Source organism: Dipodomys ordii, unplaced genomic scaffold (assembly GCF_000151885.1).
Source record: "Dipodomys ordii isolate 6190 unplaced genomic scaffold, Dord_2.0 Scaffold1, whole genome shotgun sequence".
Taxonomy (NCBI): domain Eukaryota; kingdom Metazoa; phylum Chordata; class Mammalia; order Rodentia; family Heteromyidae; genus Dipodomys; species Dipodomys ordii.
Window position 1 is genome coordinate 34,383,973 of NW_012267217.1, and position 27,247 is coordinate 34,411,219.

The window sequence follows — 27,247 nt, forward strand, 5'->3', positions numbered from 1 at the left end:
AAGTGGTAGAGCACTCGCCTTGAGCTGAAGAGCTGAGGGACAGCGCCCAGGCCCAGAGTTCAAGCCCCACGACCGACAAAAAAAAAAAAAAAAGTCTGTGAGACTCCTCTCCAAGTAAGCACCACAACACCACAAGTGGAGCTGTGGCTCAAGTGGTACAGCACTGGTCTTGAGCACAAAATTCAGAGGCAGCTGCCAGGCCTTGAGTTTAAACTCTGGGGACTGGCACACGCATACAAAGAATATTGTAAAAAGGTAGGTGCTGGTGACTCACACCTGTAATCTAGCTACTCAGAGGGCTGAGATTTAGAGGATCATCACCTCAAGCCAACCCAGGTAGAAAAGTTCAAAAGATTCCATCTTAATTTGGCCAGCAAAAAGTTGGAGGTATGGTTCAAGTGGTAGAGCACCAGCTGTGAGGAAGAAAAGCAAGAACAAGGCCCTGTGTGCAAGAAAAAAAAGCGGTGGTGGTACTGTGTAACATTACCTGCAGGTTTCATATATATAATATAGAGAAAACATACATGACCTTGCGATTGTTTCTAACATATTCATAAGATAATTTCTTTGTTGCTTTGTATGTCCCTCCCCCACAGTATAACCCCTGCTTATACCGCATATGATGTTGGTATAATTTGTGGAGGGGAAGGGCAAAAACAAATTGTCTTAATAGGGATACAAGTGGACCCATTGCAAAAATGAGATGTACAAGTCGTTATGTCAAAAAACGAACTTTACAACTTTGGCAGGGGGTTTGGGTGGTGGAGGTGGGGTGGGAGATGGGAAGGGGAAACAAAGGAGAGGCAATAATGCTTGATAAGAAATGTACTCATTACCTTGCCCATGTAATTGTAGCCCCTCTGTATGGTATTTTCACAATAAAAAAAAAAGGAAAAAAAAAGAAAACATACATGAAATGATGATCTTGATCCTACCTCAATTTGTCAATATAGATATGCAAAATATATCCAAATCCAAAACAACTGTTATCCTAAGCATTTCAGGAATGGGAAACTGAATTTAAAGCATGTCACCAGCTTTTCCTGTCTATTAATGTTAAGTAATATAGGGTCAACAATAAGGTATTTAAAAATAAAAGACAGGCAATCATATATTTCATTTTAAAATCTGTAACACATTGACACCTCCTCTTCCATTCAGATATTCTATGGCTGATACTTAAACTAAGGAAAAAAATGCTGCCACAGATGATCATTAGTTATAGATCCTGTACCATATATCTCCAATCTTGATAAGAAGAACAAATTTCCATTGTTTGAAGCCTGTGATCACTCAAATGCCTGAAGTCGTTACTGTTAGAAATCTGTTAGAAAATTGCAGAGGAAGATGGTGGAGGAGAAGCTGGGGGCTCAACAAGCTCTCACATAAAAACCAGTTTTAGTGCTCTAGTGAAAAGTCCAAGGCTAGAGAGTCACATCAAGTGTGCCATCATAGTACAGAGAGTTTGGTCAAAGAGGGATAATTCAGGCAGCTTGGTTAAGGAGACAGATTCTAGCACTCGCCAGTGTCTATGGCAGCAGTGGTGGTTGCTGCCGCAGCCACCATATCAACAGAGAGAGAACGAGCCCAGGACAAAGGCACCAGAGGCATTCTGCTCACTACCAGCAAGAACTGACAAGGAATGGAAATCTTCATCCTGCTGACCGCAGACAGTCAGACCATGAATGGCCTGGAAACCAAGGGAAAGGTGTGAGTACTACACAAGATATCCTCATTCCTTTTCAAGGAGCAGTGGAGGGAAGGTAGCTGAATTCTCCAAGGCCTTCAAAGCAGAACTCACACCAACACTCCTCCAACTCTTCAATGAAATTGAAAGTTCACTACCAAACTCTTCCTATGAAGCCATCATAAACCTCATCCCAAAACCAGGCAGGGACTCATCAAAGAAAGAGGACTATAGACCCATTTCTTTGATGAACATTGATGCAAACCTCAACAAAATTTTGGCCAATCAACTTCAATAACTCACCCAAAAAATCATATACCATGATCACACAGGATTCATTTCAGGGATACAAAGCTGGTTCATATATGGAAATCAATTAATATAATTCATAACAACAAGAGCAAAGATAAAAACCACATGATTATCTCAATAGATGCAGAAAAAGCACTTGACAATATCCAACACCCTTTTATGATGAAAGCTCTGGAAAAACTAGGAATCCATGGAATATTCCCCAATATAATAAAGGCTGTGTATGACAAACCTACAGGAAAAACTAAAGCCATTTCCTTTCAACTCAGGAACGAGATAAGGATGTCCACTCTCTCTACTTCTCTTCAATTTAGTATTAGGATGCCTAACTACAGCAATAAGACAGCAAACATAAAGAGGATCCAAATAGGGAAAGATGAAGTACAACTCTCCCTCTTTGCAGATGACATGATCTTGTATCTAAAGAACGCCATGGACTCCACTCATCTCTACTGAGCTGATCTGAAAGTTTGGCAAAGTAGCAGGGTATAAAATTAACCCTCAAAAATCAATGGCTTTTCTGTATGCCAATAATGAGAAAAGTATGGCTGAAATCAGGAAAGCAACTCATTTTGTAATAGCCCCACAAAAAATAAAATACCTAGGAGTTTATGTAAGTAAAGAAGTGAAGGAGGGCTGGGAAGGTGGCTCAGTGGTAGAGTGCTTGCCTTGAATGCCTGAGGCCCTGGGTTCGATTCCTCAGCACCACATAAGCAAAAAGAAAAAAGCCGGAAGTGGCACTGTGGTTCAGGTGGAAGAGCGCTAGCCTTCAGCTGAAGAGCTGAGGGACAGCACCCAGGCCCAGAGTTCAGGCCCCACGACCGGACCCCCCCCCCAAATAAAGAAGTGAAGGACCTCTATGATGAAAACTTTAAAAACCTGAAAAAGGAAATTAAAGCAGAACTTAGGAAGTGGAAAAACTTCCTATGCTCCTGGATTGGGAGGATTAACAGCATGAAAATGGCAATACTGCCAAAGGCTATCTACAAATTCAAAACGATACCTATCAATATCCCAACCTCATTCTTCAATGAAATAGAAGAAGCCATTCAAAAATTCATATGAAACAATAGAAGACCCCGAATAGCAAAAACAATCTTTAACAGAAAGAACACTGCTGGAGGAATATCAATACCAAATTTCAAAACAAAGCCATAGTAATAACTGGCACAAGAACAGACCTGAGGACCAATGGAATAGAACTGAAGACCCAGAAATGAACCCACAGACCTACTATAGCCACCTAATCTTTGATAAGGGAGCTAAAAAAATATAGAATGGAAAAAAGACAGCCTCTTCAGTAAATGGTGCTGGAAAAACTGGTTAAACATCTGTAGAAAATTAAAGCTAGATCCTTATATATAACCCAGCATCAGAACCAACTCCAAATGGATCAAAGACTAAAGAGTCAAAGCAGACACCCTGAAAACATTACAGGAAGGAATAGGAGAAACCTTAGGTCTCCTTGGCATAGGCTGAAATTTTCTTTTTTCTTTTTTCCTTTTTTTGGGTTCGGTTGTGGGGCCTGAACTCTGGGCCTGGGCGCTGTTCCTCAGCTCTTCAGCTCAAGGCTAGCGCTCTACCACTTGAGCCACAATGCCACTTCCGGCTTTTTTCTTTTTGCTTATGTGGTGCTAAGGAATCGAACCCAGGGCCTCAGGCATGCAAGGCAAGTGCTCTACCACTGAGCCACCTTCCCAGCCCGGCTGAAATTTTCTTAATAAAGACCCAGAGACACAACAAATCAAAGAAAGGTTGGACAAATGGGGATTTCATGAAACTGCAGAGCTTCTGCATGGCAAAGGACATAGCTAGCAAGATAAACAGAAAGTCCACAGATTGGGAGAAGATTTTCACTAGCCATACAATGGACAAGGGTCTCATATCTAAAATATACTTAGAACTCAAAAAATTAAGTTCCCCAACAACAAATCCTCAAAGAAACAATTGCCTGATTAATAAGTGGGCTAAAGACTTAAAGAGAGACTTCTCAGAAGAGGAAATAAGAATGGCCAATAGACACATGAAGAAATGCTCAACTTCTCTAGCCATAAAAGAAATGCAGATCAAAACAACATTGAGATTCTACCTCATCCCAGTTAGAATGGCTATCATCAAGAACTCTAATAACAACAGATGCTGGAGGGTATGTGGCCAAAAGGGAACGCTACTGCATTGCTGTTCCCCTATGACCAGCAATCCCACTTTTGGGAATTTACTCAAATGATCACAAACAAGACTATACTAAAGCTACCAGCACAACTATGTTTATTGCAGCATTATTCACCATAGCTAAGACATGGAACCAACCCTCAGTAGACAAATGGATCAAGAATATGTGGCGCGCATGCGTGCGTGCGTGCGTTTGTGTGTGTGTGTGTATAAAATGGAATTCTATGCCTCCATCAGAAAGAATGACACCACCCCATTTATTAGGAAATGGAAAGACTTGGAAATAATTATATTAAGTGAAGTAAGTCAGGCCCAAAAAAACATAGGTCCCATGGTTTCTCTTATCTGCAATGATTAGTATATGTCTAGGACAAGCAGAAAAGGTCAAAATCTATGTATATGTGACCATATAAGATGATACTAAGTGAAATGAACCCCAAGATAGTTTTTTTATGTTTGTTTGTTGTTTCTTTTTGTTATTTTTTGTTGTGTTCTTAGGATCTGCTATTTTATTTAAATCTTCTATTTTTTTCACTTTTAGCTCTTTCTTCCACTTTTCAGTTTCCCAATTTTAATTTTTTTCTTTCTTTTTTTCCTCTCCTTCCTCTTCATTTCTCTCCACTTTGTACTACTACTCGGTCAGAGCTAACCTGTTTAGTTCTATACACAAAGGAAGGCCTTTCTATGTATGTAAACATAATAATTACAGGAATTATCTTAGATTAATCAACTTTCCAGTACTCTTTCAATAAAAATCCTTTTCTAATATCAGCAATTCTCCCAAATATACATATATATATATAATTTATTTTCTTAGCTATTCCTAAGCTATTTTTAAGCTATTCCTTACATAATCTTTCTTCAAGTTCTTTTCCACTTCTTATAGTCTGAACCAAGGTCTCTATTCTCTTCCTTTCCCCTTCTCTCCTGGTCTCTCTTCCTTATTCCCTTCCTCATTTCTTCCAGTGTTGAGGATCAAACCTAGGGCCTTGTACATGCCCTCTTGTCACTAGGCATACACTCTTATCACTAAGCCATATATCCTCAGCCCTATTTTTTTTTAATGTGGTACTATTAGGACTTGAATTCAATGCCTTAAATTCTCATTTGGCTTTTTTGCTCATGGCTTGACTTCTATCACGTGAGCCACATCTCTACTTCCTGCATTTTTCTGGTTATTTGGAGATAAGAATCTTGAGGATTTGTTTGCCTGGCTAGCTCCAAATCTCAATTCTCAGGTCTCAGCCTCCAGAGTAGCTAGGATTATAGGTTAAGCCACTAGTACCCAGCTAATTTTTAAAAATTAAAAGCTATAAGAAAGCTTATAGTCATTCCTATTACCTACCTTCTCAAAGCTAGCCATAATGAAGAAAGGAGTCTCACAGATGCAGAAGAGACCAGTCCACTCCAGTAAGCAGTACATGTTCCAAATAGAAAGAGAATCAAAGACACAAGGGGGAAGCACATACTCTGACTGGTTAAAACAATAGCATCCAGTTCTGGTAATAATAATGTGTCCCATAATTCCTTAAACCATTTATACCTGTGGACAAAAGGTAAGAGAATGAAGCAAATACACACACACACAAATCCAACAACTGACATTTAAGGATTTAATATTCACTAGAATAAATACCTTAGAGAGCTACCATATTCAATTTATTATTTATACTGAAAAACAAATCCTGATATTTTGAAGGAAACAAGCCATTTTTCTTCCAAGTAAGCCTACTGATCTTCAAGTATGAGTTCTGAGTCTTGACACAACTTTACTCTTAATGGTTCTTGCATAAACTAATACATTCTTTTTTTCAAGTTAGAAAGTCAACAGCTAGTTTCAATGACAGAATAAAAGATCTAAGTAATAGTTCTTAACCAAAATATATAAAATGTGAATAAATTTAGGAAAGCATATTAACCAGGCTTGTGGGGGAAGTGGGAGGAGAGATCAATCTAAAATACTCCTTGTACAGTATTAAAAGAAAGTGGTCAGAGAAACTGTTTTCTGAATACTTTATAATCATCTGTTTGCCAATCTGAGATACTCTAGTGATATGTGTGTGCATTCATTCACAAACACTAAAGTCTTTGTACATTTATAGCCTAAGTTAGATAAATTTATATATTTAAGTTTAGTAATAACTTTTGAAAAAATAGTATTCTTAAAACAAATATTGATGTACTTACTAAACCTTTTCCTAAAAGAAAAATGTCATTTTATGGAACAAGTCAATTGTCAAACTGATATGATAATTTATGGTATATGGAATCAAGCATAATGTTTTATTTGCTTTGTTTTATTGACAGTACTAGAGTCTGACAAGACTAGAGTCTTGTATTTGCTACCACTTGCTCAAATATAATGTTTTATGTGCAAGATACATTAAATTACTATGACATATAAAACTTACCCCAATAAAAATTTAATCATAATTACAAAAGGATCAACTTTGTATGGTTTGGCTTCTTTATCCAATATAGTAGCATATTCTAAGCAATAACCTGGTAATTTAAAAATATGCAAGAGAATTCACAGTTATTAAGTATGAGATATATTTTATCTTGTATTGCAAAAGTCAACATACACATATTAAGAAGCACAATATTAAGAACCACATTTTAAGTCAGAAAATACTAAGGCCTTTACTACCATCACCAGATACTATTCTCCAAGAATTAAAGTTACTGTAATTCAGTGTTTTTATAGGGCAGCACATATTTAGTCATTTGTGAAGCAAGTGCAGAGAGTTAAGGCTAAGTTTCATCTGTTTTCACAAATCTCCACAAATGACTCTTAAAAATAGCTTTGTTTAAATACAATTCTCATGCCACATAATTCACCCATTTAAAGTCTATACAATTCATTAGTTTATAGTATATTCACTGTTGTGTGTCCATCACCACAATCAATTACAACATTTTCATCACCTCCAAGCAAACTTTGTTTCCCTTAACAGCCGTACTCTAATCTACCCATTCTTAGAAAACACCAACCTACTTTCTAACACTACAGATATGCCTAGTCTGAGCATTTCATATAGAAGGGAGTCATAGAATGCATAGCTTTTACTGAGCATGTTCCAAGATTTATCCATGTTGTATCAGTACCTCATCTCTTTCTTTTTTAAAGCATACTGGGGATTAAACCCAGGCCTCAAGCATGGTAGGCAAGGGCTTGCCACTGAGCCATATCCACATTGTCTGCATGTATTACACTTCATTGATCTATTCAGTAACTGATGGACATTTGATTATTTCCACTTTTTGGCTTTTATGAATAACATTCATGAACATTTGTGTAAAGTTTCTACACAACTGCATGTTTTAATTTCTCTTGAGTCTATTCTTAAGAACAGAAATGATAAGTTGTTTTGTAGCTCTTTGAGGAACTTTTCAGACTGTTTTCGGTCGTGGGGCTTCTGGGCCTGGGCACTGTCCCTCAGCTCTTCAGCTCAAGGCTAGCACTCTACCACTTGAGCTACAGTGCCACTTCCGGCTTTTTCTGTGTATGTAGGGCTGAGGAATCGAACCCAGGGCCTCATGCATGCGAAGCAAGCACTCTACCACTGAGCCACCTTCCCAGCCCCAGAATAATTTCTTAATTAAAAGTTAGGTCTTGGGCAGACTACACTAAATGTTACTTTTCTCTCCCTAGAATAAAGTTTAACATGTAAAAATGAACAGCAAAACTGACTCGAAGTTATATAAAATGCTGAAGTATAAAAGTTGAAGGATTTGGCATGATGGAAATGGTAGAGGGTATATGTGGACTGCTTCTATTTATTTTTGCCTCACTCTTTTTTTTTCCATCTCTGGCCTCGTTGCTTATTCCCTTTGCCCAGCAAAATAAAATTTACGCTCTTAGGAAACTGTTTTTTTTTTTTTAAATATACTATAGGAAAGATTTGATCATGGTACTATACATTTTATAGCTCTCGGCATAAACCTTTTCTACCTTGGACTTTGCTCTGACTCTGGAAGATTCAGTTTTATGAAATGGGTTTCTGCTTAGATGTAATGAATGGATGTTACTAATAGATAAGAAAGTAAGAAGAAATAAAGCTAGAGTATGTATTTCTCCACCTTTCTCCTGCAGAGTGGCAGTAACACCCAAAGCTGTATCTCCAATAATACTGCCCATTACCATAGCTCTCTAGGTTTGCTTTTTTTTTTACTCTGGCACTCAGAACTGCTATATGGATGCTGTTAATTTAGCAGAAATTTATCATCTCTTGTTGACTGTTTTCTCTGAACCTGGCACATGCCTTTTAAATAGCCCCTTCAATTGAAACTTCAATTATTTCCTGAGTATTCGTGACTGGCTCATTTTAGCTACCTGGTATACTGAGATTGGAAAGCTCATGGTTCAGGGCCAGCTTGGGAAAAAAAGGTGTATGAGATCCCTTTTTAGTGGAGTGATGGTTGAGGTGGCATACGCTTGCTATTCTAGCTACAACAGAAAGCCTAACATAGGTGGGTCACCCTCTGGAGGCCCTAATAGGCAGAAGGCCAGAAGACTAATATTACAGGAAAAAGAATCTCAATTATTCTATTTATTGTATCTAGACTTAATACTCAGAACTTATACAGTCTATATCACGTGCCTGCTATGTGATTTATACTATGTTAGGCACCAAAAAAAGAATGGCGAACCAGGGAACTTCAATAAGGTTATATATGTTAGAAGATCTTTAGAATGGAAAGAATAAACTTCAGACACCAGCATATAAAATGGATAGAATAAATACAGAATTTTCTAGGGGATGTCTTTAAATCTTAAGGATTCCAAACCCTTGAGAACTTCTGTTCTCAGTCATGAATCTTCTGGTTTCTTCAGTCACATATAAGATAAAAAACCCTACTGCATTGTTGGTGGGAGTGTAAACTTGTTCAACCACTTTGGAAAGTAGTATGGAGGTTCCTCAAAAGACTCCACATAGAGCTCCCCTATGACCCAGCAATCCCATTTTGAGGCATTTACCTGAATGATCACAAACAAGATCATGCTAAAGCTACCAGCACAACTATGTTTAACTGCAGTACTATTTACCATAGCTAAGATATGGAACCAACCCAGATGCCCCTCAGTAGATGAATGGATCAAGAAAATGTGATATATATACACACAATGGAATTCTATGCCTCCAGCAGAAAGAATGACATTGTCCCACTTGTTGGGAAATGGAAAGACTTGGAAAAAATTATATTAAGTGAAATAAGCCAGGCCCAAAGAAACATAGTTCCCAGGATTTCCCTTATTTGCAATAACTAGTATATGTTTGAGACAAGAGGAAACAGTCGGATAAGTTGATGTTAGGCGAAATGAACCCCAAGATAAGAACTCAAATGGTTTTTCTTGCTTGCTATTGTTTCTAATGTATTTATAAGATGATTTCTTTGACGTTTTATATGTCCTTTCCCCACAGTATAACCCCTATTTTCACTGTATTTGATGTTGGTATAATTTGGGAAGGGGAGGGGAAAAAACACATTGTGGACCCATCGCAACAATGAGATGTACAAGACGTTATGTGGAAAAATGAACTTTACAACTTGGGCACAGTGTGCGGGGGGGGGGGGGTTGGGAGGGGAGGATGGGAAGGGATGGTAAGGGGAAACAAAGGAGAAGGTAACAATGCTTGATAAGAAATGTACTCATTACCTTGCTCATGTAATTGTAATCCCTCTGTACGGTATTTTCACAATAAAGAAATATATAAAGTAATTATAAAGTATTGACCTATAGAAATAAGGATGAAAGATGGAAATGGGAAAGGGTGGAAGTTGTAGGTAGCGGAAAGAGAAGAGAGGGTGGGAAGGAAGGAAACAAAGCAGGATAACGGGAAGGAGCTTGGAGAGTGGATGCCTACTAGTGGACGTCACTCAAATATTCAATCTTGAACTCTTTTGGCTGTTGCTGTAGTTATAGTGGTAGCAGGAGTGGAGTGGGGTGAGAGGATGAGAATCTAAATTTAGTTAAGTCTATAGCTCTAACCATTAATTTATAAAGAACAGATCTGATAGAAGAACATGTTTAACTTTACCATGGGATGTAATCAGCAAAAGCCAAAATGAGAAACATGAAAGTACAAAACAATTGTTCACAAGAAATATCAAGGGGGGAAAGACTGCGTTTGGAACCAATAGCTCAAAGAACTTAAGACTGTTAATAAAGGTGCCAATAGCTTAAAGAACTTAAGACTGTTAATAAAGGTGCCCAGCGCTATATTTTTAAGGCTTCATTTCTTTAAACTCAAAATATTTTTCCTATTAAAAATGGCACAAATAAAGCCAGGTGCCGGTTGCTCATGCCTGTAACACTTGCTACTCAGGAAGCTGAGATCTGAGGATCCCAGTTCAAAGCCAGCTCAGGCAGGAAAGTCCATGAGTTTCTTACCTCTACTTAAACTACCAAAAAAGCTGGAAGTAGAGCTATGGCTCAAGTGGTAGAGTGCTATCCTTGAGCAAAAAGAAGCTCAGGGATAGGCCCAGGCCCTGAATTAAAGCCCCAGGACTGGCACACATACAAAAAAATGCACTGGTTAAAAAAAAAAAAAGAGATAGATTAAGAGAATATTAGTCATTTTTGGGTCTCAGAACCATAGACAGTGGTCTTTGGATTAGCTGTGCCATGCTGGTTTCAGTGAGTGGTAATAATGTAAAGGAAACAAAGATATGAAAAAGACTGGTCCTAAAACCACTATTATTTTGGCATTTCCAAGGACAGCAGTAGTGGCTACTACTAATAATTCCTTTATGGTGTCTCATTAAACATAATTTATTTAAATGTACACATAATGCTTATCATTGTTCTACTTTAAATCTCATAGCAAAAATAATGTAAAAATTATAAACACTTTACCTGTTGAGAAAAGAGAGTATAACTGTCCTCCATAAGCAAGAAGAATACTAGATATAACATAAGCAGGAAGAGCTCCACCATGAAATCTAACTACCTAGAAAACAGGTAAATTAATGGGCAACTTCTGAATACTAATGTTAATGAAATAAATATACTTTGACACAAAATGAAAACATATTCTTCACTTTGTACCTTTCCTGAAGTGGTCACAAAGATAGCTCCAGTAATGAGTAATAAAAACTCTAAAAAAATTATTAATATACAGCATTGCCAGAAACATGTAAATTTTCAGAGATATAACTGAGCAGAAAATGCTTATTAAAGCTTGTTTAGTAATCATTTACTAAGTTTCAGGAACGATATTAAACATTTTATATGCTTTATCTCATGTTATCCCCCCCAAAAAAATTCTTTGAGGTAGTTCTTATCTCTAAATACAGGTGAAAAAGTTCAGGTATAGAGAGCCCAAGTATCTTGCATAATTACAAATGTTAACAGGTAAGTTATTAACAGGTAAATCACTTACCTTCTCTATTTGTTTGTCAGTAAAATGTGTTCAATCAAAGAACTTTTCATTAGTTAAAAGATTAAATATACTCATTAGGAAAACCATATAATATTAAAGGTGACACGTTAGTTATCTTCAAACCTTAGATGTAATCCTTCCCTAAAGTGGAACCGGGGTGAAACTGGAATTTAAACTGCTTGAATTTATAATCAGTATGCTAGAGTGCCTGAGGTTACTTTACAAGTTCATCCAATCTGCACAAAACAAATACCAAAATGTTTTATGTACTTTTTTCCTTTTATTGAGGAATATTAGTTACACAAAATAATAGGTTTCATGGCATTTTCATATATGTATATTCAGCACTTCTTTTACTGTTCAGTTTTAAAAGAAAGTTAATCTTAAAAGACTTTTTTTCTGGCCAGCACTAGTGGCTCAACCTGTAATACTACCTCCTTAGGAGGCTAAGATCTGACGATTGTGGTTCAAAGCCAGCTGAAGCAGGAAAGTTTTGTGAGACTCTTATCTCCAATTAACTACCCCCCTCACGAAAAAAAAAAACAAAAACCAAACAAACTAGAAGTAGAACTGTGGCTCAAGTGGAAGACTACCAGCCTTAAACAAAAAAGATCAGACAGCACCGGGGGGTCCTGAGTTCAAGCCCCAGGCACGGCACATACACACAAGACAAACAGACTCTCTTTGGTAAGCTGATGAAATCTATACAAGTACAAGCTTTCACAAAATACAGTGTAACTTTTTTTAAAGTTTGGTCTCCCCCAAATTCCTCCATGGATTCCCTGATTAAGAGATATTAGAAAATTTCAAAAAGCATACAGCCCATTCTTGTGACTTATAATTTTCAGCTTCGGATAACAGGAGGGGAAAATCTGAGTAAAAGGGAAAATGTTGTTTTTCTACCTATTGATACAAACATAATTACCTGCTGATGACATAATAGGCAATGTATAGTGTAGTGTAGAATATGGATGGAAAGCTAGGCATGGTGGCCACATGGGAGGCTGAAACAGAAAGATCATTTGAGTCTAAAAGTGGGGAGACCAAAGGCTCTTTCTCTTAGCATGGTCCGGGGTCAGACTGCTGGGTTATATTCAAGCTTTGTTTCTCACTAGCTCTAAGCCTTAGGCAAGTTATTTCACCCATCTTTATCTCTATGTCCACCAGTACAATCACCAGTACAGCATTGAGTGTTACTCAGGGCCATAACATGCACACGGGTACTTAAGGTATCACTAAATTAGATTTGAATTAGATGTCAACACTGAAAAGTTAAAAGATTTCACCTAAAAAGATCCAGATTTCAATTTCTTTTAAGAGCAAAAGATCAAGAAACACTGAGCTTTCTACATTTACATAATCTACTACTTCTCAAAACTATTATTATTATTATTATTTTGTCGGTTGTGGGGCTTGAACTCTGGGCCTGGGCACTGTCCCTCAGCTCTACAGCTCAAGGCGAGTGCTCTACCGCTTGAGCCACAGTGCCACTTCCTCATAAAATTCTTTTGAGAAAATAATTTGTGTGTGTGTTGGTCATGGGGTTTGAACTCTGGGGCTGGGTAATGTCCCTGAGCTCTTCAGTTCAAGGCAAGCTCACTACCACTTGAGCCACAGCATCACTTCTTGCTTTCTGGTGGTTAATTGGAGACAGAATCTCATGGACTTTCCTGCTTGGGCTGGCTTTGAACCTCAATCCTCAATCTCAGCCTCCTGAGTAGCTAGTATTACAGGCGTGAGGCACCGATGTCCAGCTTGGTATACTTTTTGTTTTCTCTAGCAATAAGAGTAGTTTAAAGAACATGTGAATGTATTTTCACCTTTCTTCTATCAGAAAAAAACACCAATTGTATAAAAATAACCTATTCAAAGGCTAAAGAGTCTTCTAAGTATTTCCTCCTTATTCCTCTTCTCTCTGTAACTATGTGAGTAACACTCAAAATATGTATTGCTTTTTTAAAAGTGCCTAAGCTATATTATACCTCTTTACTATAGCATCCATCCAAAAATTTTAGAAGAATTTAGTTACAAGTTTTTTTGACATTTTAAAAAGTTTCATCTCTGGTCCTCTTATATTAGTACGTTATGACTAAAAATACTTTGAATCTAAACAAAAGTATTATATGTCCTATTTGGTGTGTAAGTTCTGCCTAACTATAGTATACCAAAGGTACCTGCCTCTTCTTGTAGAATGAATTCTTCCACATTATTATAACAGATAATTTTCTTAGTGATGGTTTCTTTAACATTTTAGAAAATTTTAAGTATGTATGATGTTACTTAACTTAAACTAACATTTAATCTCCCAACATAATTTAGCACAAAATTTTCAATAACTCAGAATTTTGTTAGGCTCACAAATTTAATAACTGACATCCAGTTTTACCAGATTGTTCAGAGTCAAATGAGATAATGCATATAAAAATGTTCTAAGTCAATTTTGCTTTGTATTTTATTGTAATTATAGTGTGGCAAAGTAAAAAAAAAACTACAATGCTGAGCTCACAAAATATAACACATCATTAGGAAACACATTATTAGGAAACTATGTTTCCTAATAAATATTATTTATGTCCAAATATTCTGGAAATTCTTATGATGCTGAATAATATTTCAGTTCTACTACTTCAAAAATTATTTTTGGAATAATATGTGCAAATTAATTTCAACACATTTCTTATTTATTTTTTGGAGATAAGGGTCTTTTTCAGTCAGGCCTTAAACTTTTGTTTTAAGTGATCATCTTGACTTCAGCCTCTCAAAAGCTGGGTTTACAGATATAAGACATGTGAATCTAGCTCATAATTATCCACAATAAAATTATTTTTACCTTGTACTAATTGAGCATGTACATTATAAAAAGCTTTTTGAAGATGTTCAATTATGTAACAGTACACATTTCACTGTACCAACAATTATAATGTATTATGAAATAAAAAAGCCTTAGTATGACATTTATTTAGGCAAGCTCTTTAGTTTGAGAACTAGTAGGGGCTCTCATTTTTAGAATCCAAAATAAAAGCTTCATTTTAAACCAAGAATTGGCTAACTATGATCTGTGTGGGCCAAGAATGGCTGTTCAGCTTTACTAAAGTTCAAGAATAATAAGGAAAAAAAGAGATAGAAGAAATAAGCAGCTATAGCAGTAACAACAGCTAAGAAGACTGGTCTGCTAAATTATAGATTTACAGAAAAAGATTGCAACCTCTTTTCATTATCTAGTCACAAGACAATAAATAATCAACCAGCTAGAAATCTCTCTCTTACCTGTCCGAGTATTTGTGAGAAGGAAGTCTTAACTGTTACCTAGTTAAAAACAATTATTAAAAAAGTTACTTTCCTTAATTCATATTTGATTAAACTAAGTACACATTTGTAAATAAATTTTTAAATGATTTTAAAGAATCTTCTAAAGTACCTCTTAAGTATCTTGATACCATTGTATCAAGTATAGTTTTAATCATTCATACCTTCCAGTATTCTAATTCTTTTTATTATTATCTTTAAGCAGTTGTCCAAAAGAATGGTCATTTAACAAAGCAGTTTATGAATATAATGCATCTTAATCAATGTCTCCACTTTAAACATTCTCACTTATCCCTCCTCGATCCACCCTTTCCCTCACTCTTAATTGTGTAGGCTATACACTGGATTCTTGACTGCATTCTCCTCCTCTCCTCTTCATTCATCTATCCTTTTCCCTTGACCCCACCTCACCCCTTTCAAGTACCCGCTAATACTATGATATGTACTTTACAAAAGAATTTAAATAACTAGAGTATATAATAAACAGATCATACTGGCTATAGGACTTTAAGAAAAAATAATATTTTAAAAATAAATTGATCTAGCTGGGTACCTGTGACTCATGCCTATAAACCTAGCTACTCTGGAGTCTGAGATCTGAGGATCACAGTGCAAAGCCAGCATGGGCAGGCCATGAGACTCTCACGTAACCACCAACAAACATGAAGTGGCACTGTGGCTCAAGTGGCAGAGTGCTCACCTTAAGCTGAAGAGCTCAGGGACCTCACTCAGAGCCAAAACTGACAAAAAAACAAACAAAAGTTGATCTTTAATTAATTATCTCTACCATTTGGGGTTCCTTGGGGGATATTAGAAAGTATGGGGAAAGGAGATAACATGACTTTTTTCAAGAGACATTTCTTGAAAATATACACTGTGGTAAAACATGGACATTTTAAAAGCAAGAAGTACTTGGGGCCAAATTGGTAGTCTAATTCTCACCATTACTGTAATATTGAAATATGAAGGTGCAGTTTAAAAAATATATAGGCCTACAAAGCCCTTTATAATTAGCAATAGATTGCAAGATATCAGAGCATTAATGATATCCATGAGCTATGAATTAATTCATACTGTAAATCCAACTGAAACTTAATTGAAGGAACAGTCTATTACTTTGACAATCTCAATCCTAGTTTACCCTTAAAAAATTAGTTCTATTAAAAAATCAACTATTTAAAATTTAACACAAGTGAACAGAAATAAGATATTTCACATAAGCTTAATGTAATATCATTGAATTGAAATCTATTTAAAATATTTTAAATGTTTATTTCTTATATTTATTGGCTTCCATATCACCATTATCTACTGTTAATATAAAGAAATTTCTACTTTATTTTGTAACTGACTCATACTTAAAGGTTATGAAAATATGAGTTACCTCATACTGACAGTCTGATGATGTGTACATTTTTAATAATGCCACATGGCTGTCATTTTCTGGTTGAGCAATATGAAGTTTCACAGAAATTTCCGTGGTGGATGGAACCCTGAAGAGATCACGTAAATATCAATTTTCCAATACAAAATGCCAGTACTATCCAAGACTAAGTCAATGCTCAACACAATACAGTGAAATAGAGTAGAGGAAGGCAGGCGATAGACATCTTATTATGGATCTCCATGTTTTCAGTCATATCACAATTATTTCAATGTTCCCTCTTAGGACTTAAGACATGGGGGAGAGAGTAGAAAAGGGTTCATGTTCTTAAGTTCTATATCATTTCATACCATATGTTATCTTAAATTATAGACATGATGATAAAGGAAATATTTTAGTAAAGTTAAAATATTTTAGTAAAAGTCATTTAAATAAATTAAGCAGACTATCTACTTTTTTCAAAAACACCAAAGTTAAATTCTCTCATGAGCTTACTGTGCAATGGTAAGTGAATCTTCGTAAGACCAGGGAATATGAAGTTTGTAGATACTAGTAATTTCATCTGTTAAAATACAAAAAATGAAGCATTACTCATCATGTTATATAACTTTTACAGAAGCTACCTAACTAATGACACAATTGTCCAATTTTATGAAACATAAACAGCAACGATTATATCACATAAGAAATGATGAAGAATTTATTAAGACCTATAGAAGCTATTTGGGTATATTAAACAGATGAAATCTGAATTAATACTATATGAAAACAAAGATATATAGTACTTTTTAAAAGTAGATGTTTAAATGCAAACAGATTAAGATATATTCTATTAAGGGTGTGTATAGCTAGACACTGGTAGCTAATGCCTGTAATCCTACTCAGGAGGATGAGATCTGAGGACTGTGGTTCAAAGCCAGCCCAGGCAGGAATGTCCTTGAGACTCTTATCTCCAATTAAACACCAGAAAACCAGAAGTGGAGCTATGGCTCAAGTGGCAGAATGCTAGCCTTGAACTCAGGAACAAAGCCCAGGCCCAGAGTTCAAGCCCCATGACAAGTAAAAGCAAAAAGAAAGTGTCTATGTTCTATAGTTCCCTTAGAAATACAAACATTTTTCCTATTATCACATATTTTATATGTTTCATATAAAATATATACAAGAAATATATGAAAGGGAAAGTATTACCGAAAATTAGAAACCCACTGACTGATTCTTCAAATGACAATACTACTTACCTTTGACTCCGGAGCACCTGCTTACCACATTGATTTTAAAAGCTTGGTATATCTAATAGGGGTTTGACCACAAAAAACAAAAACAAAAAAATTTTACTTGCTTAGTGAAACAGTAAACAAAATCAAATCCTTCCTGTTACAGTCAGGATAGTTACCTGCCCAAAGTTCAGAAGCTCTATATTGTAGTACAGGCCACTTGTATTTAATATCACTTTCCTTGAAGATAATCCTATTGAAATAAAAGTACTATATTATTTAGACTATCAAATGATTTTTTTTTTTTTTTGGTCGATCGTGGGGCTTGAACTCTGGGCTTGAGCACTGTCCCTGCGCTCTTCAGCTCAAGGTGAGCGCTCTTGAGCTATAGCGCCACTTCCGGTTTTCTAGTGGTTTATTGGAGATAGGAGTCTCACAGTCTTTCCTGCCCGGGCTGGCTTTGAACCGTGATCCCCAGATCTCAGCCTCCTGAGTAGCTAGGATTACAGGCTTGAGCCACCGGCGCCTGACTCAAATGATTTTTTAAACATTTGATTCAATAACAAAACAATGCTAATAATTTTGAAATTAAAAAATTTAAGTACTTATGTATAATTTCAGAACGATATGTTTTGTTTGTATGTGTTTCATTTACAAGCTTTTTGTTAATTCTGTACTATTACATTATTACCTATCAAGGGCTGGGAAGGTGGCTCAGTGGTAGAATGCTTGCCTTGCATGCATGTGGCCCTGGGTTCGATTCCTCAGCACCACATAAGCAAAAAGAAAAAAGCTGGAAGTGGTGCTGTGGTTCAAGTGGTAAAGCGCTAGCCTTGAGCTGAAGAGCTGAGGGACAGTACCCAGGCCCAGAGTTCAGGCCCCATGACCGGACCCCCCCCCCAAAAAAAAACATTATTACCTATCAAGTAATACAGATTCCCTTCATGGATATAGACACACACACACATGCATACGCACGCACGCACGCATGCACACTCTATATGTAAAGCATGAAGCATATCAAAAGGGCATAGAAACCAATCTAAAAAGTGCTCCTAATACCCAAAGCTGTAACAACTTAAGCAAACGATATATAATGACAGTACTAGATTATAACCCAATGAATAAAAATATATCTATAAGTCTATAGTGACATTAAAGTAAGAGGAAGAGAAAAGACAACTTCATATCACAGGAGAATTTCAATAAATGCAAAATGTCACAGTACTATTTGCTGAAGATTAGATGAACTAATGGATGATAAAATTAGTGGGTTATGTTAAACAAAAACAGGATATTTACATATTTTCAAAGTATCTCTACAAAGTTACTAACTTTATAGTAGAGAATCCAGCAAGTATCATCTTAATTAATCAAGAAGTCAAGATTAAAATCACTAGTAATTAGATATATTCATATCATTTTTGCTGATCTATGAAATGTACATTATTTCTGTGGTAGTCTTGGCAAGGAAGTACAACCTCAGTCTAATAGTAAAGAACGTATTAGACAAATCCAAATGGAGGGATGGTCTACAGAATTAATGACCAGCACTCTAACAAGGTTTTAAAATGATGAAAGATTGAAAAGTCTGAGAAATGGTTACATATTACAGCTGTAATAATATGAAGTACAGCTGTTATAACAAATAAAATGAGGAGAAGGAATCAGTGAAAATCTGATAAAAACAAATAGTCTGGTATTTGTGAGGTTAATTGTACCACACCAATGCTAACTTACTGTTAAAAGCCAAGGATAGTGGTGTATCCCTAACATTCAAAAATTCTAACATTCAAATAATTCAAGTACTTGGGATGGTGAGGCAGGAGAGTGGTGAGTTCAACACCTGCCAAAGCTACACAGCATCTTGTCTCAAAGGAAAAGAAAGTATTGTGTGTATGGAGGAGACCAGCATCCAAGAAAGATGGGTGAAGGATACAAAGGAACTCTACTCTTTTCTGTAAGTTTAAAATTTCTTCAAAATAAAGCTTATAGGAAGACTGAAATTCAAACATTCATGAATCAGATAACAATTTAACTTATAATGAAAATTTTATAGTAAGGGCAAGTATTAGTATAAATTTCACAACATAATATACACGTATACTGAAAATATGATTGTGAAAAAACTCCTTTTAAAATTCACTTTTCAGAGAATGATTGCTGGCTCAGAGTTAAATGAGAATAGAATACTGAATCACATCATAGGGTATTTTAAGAACTATACTTGAGAAAAAAGACTGCTTCATTGCAAGTAGCCGGCAAAATAAATGAGCACTCAGTTAAAAATAAAAGTTATTTTTAAGTCCCAAACCAAGTACTTACCAAAGGAAAAAAGATGAGTTACAGGAAGTTGTATGGATCTTGTCTCTTTTTTAAAGAATTCACAGTCTACAACAAACTGAAATACAAAATATTGATTTATTAAAAAATAGAATAAAACAGTAAAAGATCTTGATGTCTAAGTGGAAAAAATATATATACAGTCTTAGCTTTGGTATTAATTATTGATCATACTGTAATTCTACATTAGTTAGGCAGCAAGAAATCCTCATGGATTTTCTACACTGAGAAAACTTGCTTATAAGTTTAACTTAAATTAATTGAAATTATTAGTGTCATTCCTATAATAATTTCATAACAACACTTTCTTACAGTTTTATGTGTTTGTAGAAGGACATTTAAAGCACTAAGATTCAAGGATAACTCAAAATTAGGTCTGTAGATAACTGATCTGTAAATATTTTTATAGTCAACAAGAGAATGTAATGCTACTTTTTTTAATCCTAATTTGTTAAGTAACTAGTCTAAAAAGATTTTAAAAGGAATGCAAAGACTGTTACTCCACTTACTGTTACTCATCTACAAATGGCTAATGTTAACTATGTGAGATTATTTCAAGTCAATGTTATTATAGAAAATAGAATAAAAGGTTTACTATATGTGAAGAAAAATAAGTGACATTGCACCACTATAATTTCTGTAGTGATATTTCTTTTTAAATAACATTTCTTAAAATCTTTAAGAAACTTTTTTCACAACTACCTGCAAGAATTGTTTCTGTAAAGCTATAAAGATAAAAAAAAATCCACAATGTAATCAAACTATTTTGATCAAGAGACGTTGATATTAAAAAAAAAAAAGGAAGAAAGAAGAATCTAAGGAATGATTCAAGTGACAGAGTGCCTACCCAGCAAACGTGAACTCCTAGGTTCAAATGCAAATGCCCAGAAAACAAAGAATTCTGCTGCCCCCAGAAAGGGGAAAGTTGGTGATGCTATCTTTAGTTTCTGGCAACTAAATCTTGGATGTCTTGATACAGTGTTAGATACTTTTTTTTTTTTTTTTGTCGGTCGTGGGGCTTGAACTCTGGGCCTAGGCGCTGTCCTTCAGCTCTTCAGCTCAAGACGAGCACTCTACCACTTGAGCTACAGCGCCACTTCCTAGATACTCTTTTGTCTCTTGGGTAGATTTTCAAAAAAAGTAAAGAACAGAGAAGGAAAAGTATAATAAACAAAACAGGAAAAGTCAAAGAAAGGGCCGAATGCTGAATGCTCATATCTGTAGCACTAGCTACTTAGGAGGCTGAGATCTGAGGAGAGTGGCTGGAAACCAGCCAGGTGGGAAAGTCTGTGGAGCCTATGGTTCAAGTGGTAGACTGCCACCCTTGAGCAAAAAAGCTCAGGGATTATTCCAGACCCTTAGGACCAGTTTTCATTTTTTTTAAGGAATGGAATTAGATATTTTTCATTAAAGAAAACAGCTATTAAAAGGCCAGAGAAATCATTTATTAAACAGAATTATTCATTGGCTTTTTACAAAGTAATTTTGGGTAAGTTATGAGTCAGGAAGTTTTTAAAAGCAATTTCCATTGTGCAGGTATTTGAAGTAACAAGACTTCTTTAGTGCCTTAAAAATTTGGCTGTGCCACTAGCTTTGTATAATGGAGTAAGTTTTTATTCAAAAAAGAAAGAATTTCTTGGTTTGGTTCTAAAACATACAAGGTTAAGTAAATCCCTAGTGAGTTTTTTGGTTTTGGTCAGTTGTAAGGCTTGAACTCAGAGCCTGGGCATTGTCTCTGAGCTCTTTTGCTCAGACAGTTGAGCCACAGCTCAACTTCTGGTTTTTTGGTGGTTAATTGGAGATAAGAGTCTCATGCCTTCCCTGGGCTGGCTTTGAACTGTGATTTTCAGATCTCAGCCTCCTGAGTAGCTAGGATTACAGGTGTGAGCCATCAGTACCAGGCTTTCCTAGGGAGTTTTATTTTTATTTTCTGTCAATCAAGACACTGAAGGTACATCTATATTTTTAAATTATAGTTTTATACTCCAAGTAGTTACACAAAGGAGTTATCATTCAACCAATCAGTTTGTAAGTGCAATGCGCCTTAATTGATGTGACCCCTTTCATCATCCTACCCCATAAATCCACATTTTGTATTTCTAAAATGAATGTATGCAACTTTCTGGTGATGGACTATAACATAATCATGCAAAAATTATGAAAGATCTAAGTTCATTCTGAGATAGTGTTGTGTAAATGTAAAGACAGCAATGTTGTTTTCCAAAGAACAGTAAGATATATTGCTATTACATATTTATTAGGCTGCTAAGTCTATTGGTAGAAAAACTCATTAACTTCTTGGAATAACCAGAGAAGTCCTTTTCAAATTTGGGAAAGATGTTAGATTCATTCAAAACCAACTTACCTGACAGAAAAACCCTTAAAGAGAGCTTTTAGCATTGAAGATGCTGAATTACCTCTCACTTGAGCTAAGCAAAACAAAACAATGAATCCATTATAAGGTACTTATGAGATTCAGTCTTTGAGATGACTGCAAATTACATCCCCCCTTTCCTTTCTCTAATTTCTTTTAATTTTTTTCTAATTATTTTGGCCCACAAACCTTATCAATTTTCTCATTCAAGTAACTTCCTCAAGCTTTTATGTAACGGTCACTAAAGATGTAGGATACAACGTAAAATAGAACTTATCTGGTGGTCATTACTCTCAAAGAGTTCACAGTATGGTGATGGTAATAAAAACATGAGCCAATAAAGTATAATAGATGCAACAAATTTCTCAAAAAGTTATAAACCAAGTGATATGGTATTGAGTAAAAGGTTATTGGAGGAGTACGGAAAAGGAACAGAAGGATTCTTAGGTCTGATCTTGAAGAATGTTACCTGGGTTAAATGGAGAAAGGGTATAGCACAGAGGGCTTTTTAAACTCTACCTTGTGTCCTCCCCCCAAAAAATACTCTTAAAATCTTTTTATTTTCGACACCCATTTCCCAAGACAAGCCCTCATAACCCCTGATGAAGTACCTAGTCTTTTTCTTTCTTTTTGCGTCTTATCTCTTTTTGTTAGTGCCTTTCTATTTCTATCCACTCTATACCACTAATAGTTTTTTTTTTCCAAAATAAACGATGCAGATCCATTATTGCTTTGGTGAAAAATTTTCTAGCTTCCTTCTGCTTCCTGAATTCTATAAAGTCCTGAATTTCTAATCAAGACTTTTCTCCAGCATTGTTCTCTATATGGTGACTATCTTTTCAAAATTATTTACTGTTTTCCAAATACATAACATTCTTTCACACAGTTCTAGTTTTGCTTTCACTGTTCCTTTGTCTTGAAATGCTAGTCCCTTTCAACCTCTTGCAATGCTATTACTACTGACTTTCTGGAATGGACCTTGAACAACTAAGGAAGTGAATTTTGAATTCTGTTTCGTTTTAACTAAGTTATCTTTAAATAGCCATACATGCTAGTGATTTTGACAGTACTGTTCTGGAATGTTTAACTTACTATAAAAATTTTAACTATTCTTAAAGGCCATGTAAAATATCACCTCACTATAAAGCCAACCTTGATTCCTTCAACCAAAGATATAATTCCCTCTTGTACTGTTGATGCACTTGCTATAGTCTGGCTTTTTAAATACATATTTATGTTTTTTTTTCCACTCTCCCCTTTTTCAACAGGATGACATGTAACACTATCAAATGTTTTATCTACTACTATATTTCTCTGCAAAATTATACAAAAAAGTACATAAGTAATAGATTCTAAAAGATTGCTAGAAAATTGGAACCAGTTCTCACTTAGAAGTGAGAGACTTGGGTTTATTGTGCTTAGTTCAAGTTGGAGTAAATCATCCCAATGATTTAACAGTCATAGGAGGATCACCTATGACCTTGTTTGAGATTAAGCCCTATACAGAAAAACTAATCAAAAATCATCATAAAATTTATTGAGTATCCCCAAAAACACTGTAATAAAAACCTGAACCCACGGTTACCTTACTTCCATGAATAGAAGGCACATAAACAACAAGGTGAGACAGAGATGGATAATCTTGAAGTCTTAACATCAGAAACTAAAAAAAGGAGATTAAAAAGCAGCTTTTATTAGTGTAGAGATTAAGTCATTTTAAAAATAAATAGTGTTCAGTTCACCATTCACAAAAAAACCATTTTATCCTGCTCAAGCCTAGTTTGCTAGTTCATTCTCTGACACCAAAAAAAACCCCTCAAAACAAAAACCTTACCTCAATTTTATGTCAGCTATATTACAAAATGCCCAAATGCTTAATAACTATTGTTAAATAGTTAAATAGCACTGCCAAAAATATTCTTTAAAATATTTCTTTATGTAAGTTAAATGACATTTAACATACATTTAATTATATTATTTCCACATTTGTTGCCTTTCTTTGTTAATCTGGTTATTTGTTAAAATGATATTACAGTATACTGATGTCTTTCTGAGACTCCCATTTCCCTGCAACTCCTTACTTCAAAAATGAATTCTGAGTACTATATGTTATAATTTGAAGTAATTGGTCATGTCAACATACTGTCAAATTTATTTTTAAAAAGTCTACTCAGTTCTTCTGGTATAGTGCCACAACAGAGATTCAGAAAGTTATTAATTTATAGTTTTTTTAAATCTCTGCAAGTAAAAATATGTATGTATTAACTGCACGTCATTCCTTGTCACATGTATTTCTAAAGAAAAACTATCTAAAATGTAGGCTAGCAAATCAAATTTGATAAATTAATATAATATCACATCTAAAATACCTATGGGCCCAATTAATTCCCCATCTAAATATGAAAATTCAAAAGTTTAAGTTACCTTAATTGTTGGCAACAGTTCAGCTTTCCATGATAAGTCAACCCCTTGTCGGCTATGAAATAAGCATGATAACATATTAGGGGACAATTATGTTAAAGTATTATAAAGTAAGCTTCAGAGGAAAAATAATTTACAGACTTGGAATTTATAGTAAACAGAGTTTAAGAACTCTAATATACTCAGTTCACATAGTGTCTTTGGCAAACTAAAACAAAACCTCTGGCAATCAACTAGTTCTATGTTTACAAAAATCACTGGTATATTTAGTGTTTTCCATTTCAATATTTACAAAAGTCAACAGTATATCATTTCTTTAGTTTTTACTTAAAAATCAATACTATAATAGGGCAATAATACACATGGAAGAATATAGGAAGTTATTCTAAAGTGCCCTCTAAAATGCCACTTCGAAACACTGTTTAAGAAGACTGAATAATGGAAACCACTGGTTCAAAAGACTTACCACATGGAAGTGCTGTTTATGCAGCCAAAAATCCAACTATTTGTATCCTGTTGATTAATAAAAAATATTGAAGTAAGCATCCATGTAAAATAAGTGTCCACAACCCATTCCTGATATCTAGGATAGAATGAGAAGGCGCAAGGGAAACATAAAGCAGTTTGTGACTGGGTCACAGACAGGCACAGCAGTCAGTGTAGGGTCAGCATGGGTGTATGGGTAACGATTAACCCAATGCAGCAGTGACAGCAACAGCATAGTACCGAATAAACTGTTTCCACTGTTCAATCAAAATTTTTGGATACATTTCTTAGTTATTTCATAGTTACCTACATTGTAATAACAAGCAGAAGTATGAGCACCTGGACGCATTTTTTTTACAATGAGAAATGCAGAGTTAAGCAATGAAAAACAATGTAAAGTGAACAAGCTTATTTTTAAAAAAGGGCTTAACTTAAGTGCAGTTCTTTTACCTTCCCCCTTGTATGGCCACTTCCAGCACAGACGCATTTACACTGAAGCACAACTCAAAAGGCTCAAGATTGGAGCAGGCTTAGAATGTGATAGAGATGACTGTGATGGATCCTTGGGTGCTGCCTGGTCAGCCTTGCCCACAGCCCTTTATTGTTTTGATTAACTTTTCAGATAGGATCTTTTGCCCTTAGCCTCCTCTATAATCTGGTTACCTTGCCTGTACCAAGTAGCAGGCATTACAGGTGGGAACTACCACACCCAGCTAGCTTTTTGAGAGAGGGTCTTGAGAATGTTTGTCTAGGCTAGCCTCAACCTTCCATCCCATCATCCTCCCAAGTAGAAAGGATTATAGCATATACTGTAACAGGCCATTATATTTGCACAACACTCTATCTTTAGCATGGGTTAATTTAAAATCAATGTCATCTAAAACTTTTACTTCAAAATTTACAGAAGCAAGAACAATGTCCCAATATCTGAGTGCTAGTCTAACTATGGACATCCTGCCAGGATAAGAAGTCCTGGAGACAGACATGTAACTGTCCTTAAAATGACACACACACACAACAACGGAGAAATCCATCTTTTTCATTTATCTAATGTTGATAAAGCCCATGTTAGGGCTGAACAACTGTAGTAACCCCTCAGGGAAAATAGTGAGACAGTAAGAACAGTCTGTAGCCTTACAAGGCTTAAATAAAAATGTAAGACATTTCTCAAGAATAAAAATTAAAGATATTTTCCAAGAAGACAGCTGATAGGAAACAAACAAAAGTGTTATTTCTTTGCTTTTCACTACCGGCAAAAGACTTAATCCCTGATTACTCTGGGAGGCTCAGACAGAACTGAGAATCTGAAGCTAGCCTCAGATTGTGGGATCCTTTCTTTAGAAGAAACAAAAATACAGATCTACATAGCCTCCTTCCCCCACCAGTTTAACAATCTAAAGATTCAATCCGCTTTTGTAATGTTCCCTCGCCACGTTGTTTTTTGTTTTCCCCTAGGGCTGAAGACCAAAGTCAGGGCTTTGTACTTGTCAGACAAGTGCTCTGCCACGTAACTAAATCCCCAGCCTCTTCATCTTCCTCCTCCTCCTCCTTCCTCTTCCTTTCTCTTTTTCTTCTTCATCTTCTTCCTCCTCCTTCTTCCTCCTCCTCCTCCTTCTTTCTCTTCTTCTTCTGTGTGTGTGTGTGTGTGTGTGTGTGTAAGAGAGACAGAGAGAAAGACAGAGAAAGAAAAACAGAGAGGAGGTATGTGTGTACTGGAGCTTGAACTAAGGGCCTGGGTGCTATCTTTGAATTTTGTTGCTCAAAATTGGAGCCACAGCTCCAATTCCTGCCTTTTGGGTAATTAATTGGAGATAGAGTCTCACAGGCTTTCCTCACTGGCTGGCTTCTAACTACAATCCTCAGATCACAGCCTCTAGAGCAGCTAGCTAGGATCCCAATGTAAGCCACTGGTGCTTGACTATGATGTTTTTTTCTTCAGCTACTAATGGAGTTAATCTCCGAAAGTAGATCTCATAAAAGTTAGAAATATTCTGCACAACTGACTTCAGGGCATAGAGAACTCTAACATATATATCAATTGATGTATACCATTGATGTATACCAATATATCAATTGATATAACCTCTATGTCAAAAGAAAAATCTCTAATTTAAAAACACTCTTCACTAATTCAAGTACTCAAAGTCTTAGAATTTAATG

At 35.6% G+C, this 27,247-nt stretch overlaps 1 protein-coding gene across 1 annotated transcript in view; it reads right to left on the minus strand.

Moving 5' to 3' along the window:
- The window catches only part of Pgap1 (post-GPI attachment to proteins 1), an 80,157-nt gene that overhangs the window by 7,842 nt on the left and 45,068 nt on the right, over positions 1–27,247 (minus strand). The window contains exons 11-22 of the mRNA XM_013029327.1: positions 25,068–25,114; positions 24,605–24,656; positions 23,766–23,843; positions 19,789–19,864; positions 17,643–17,716; positions 17,488–17,539; positions 16,745–16,811; positions 16,250–16,358; positions 14,827–14,865; positions 11,034–11,127; positions 6,583–6,673; positions 5,517–5,714 (exon numbers count right to left, since the gene is read on the minus strand). Coding sequence (XP_012884781.1) covers positions 5,517–5,714; positions 6,583–6,673; positions 11,034–11,127; positions 14,827–14,865; positions 16,250–16,358; positions 16,745–16,811; positions 17,488–17,539; positions 17,643–17,716; positions 19,789–19,864; positions 23,766–23,843; positions 24,605–24,656; positions 25,068–25,114 — 977 coding nt within the window. The remainder of the gene's footprint in view (positions 1–5,516; positions 5,715–6,582; positions 6,674–11,033; positions 11,128–14,826; positions 14,866–16,249; positions 16,359–16,744; positions 16,812–17,487; positions 17,540–17,642; positions 17,717–19,788; positions 19,865–23,765; positions 23,844–24,604; positions 24,657–25,067; positions 25,115–27,247) is intronic.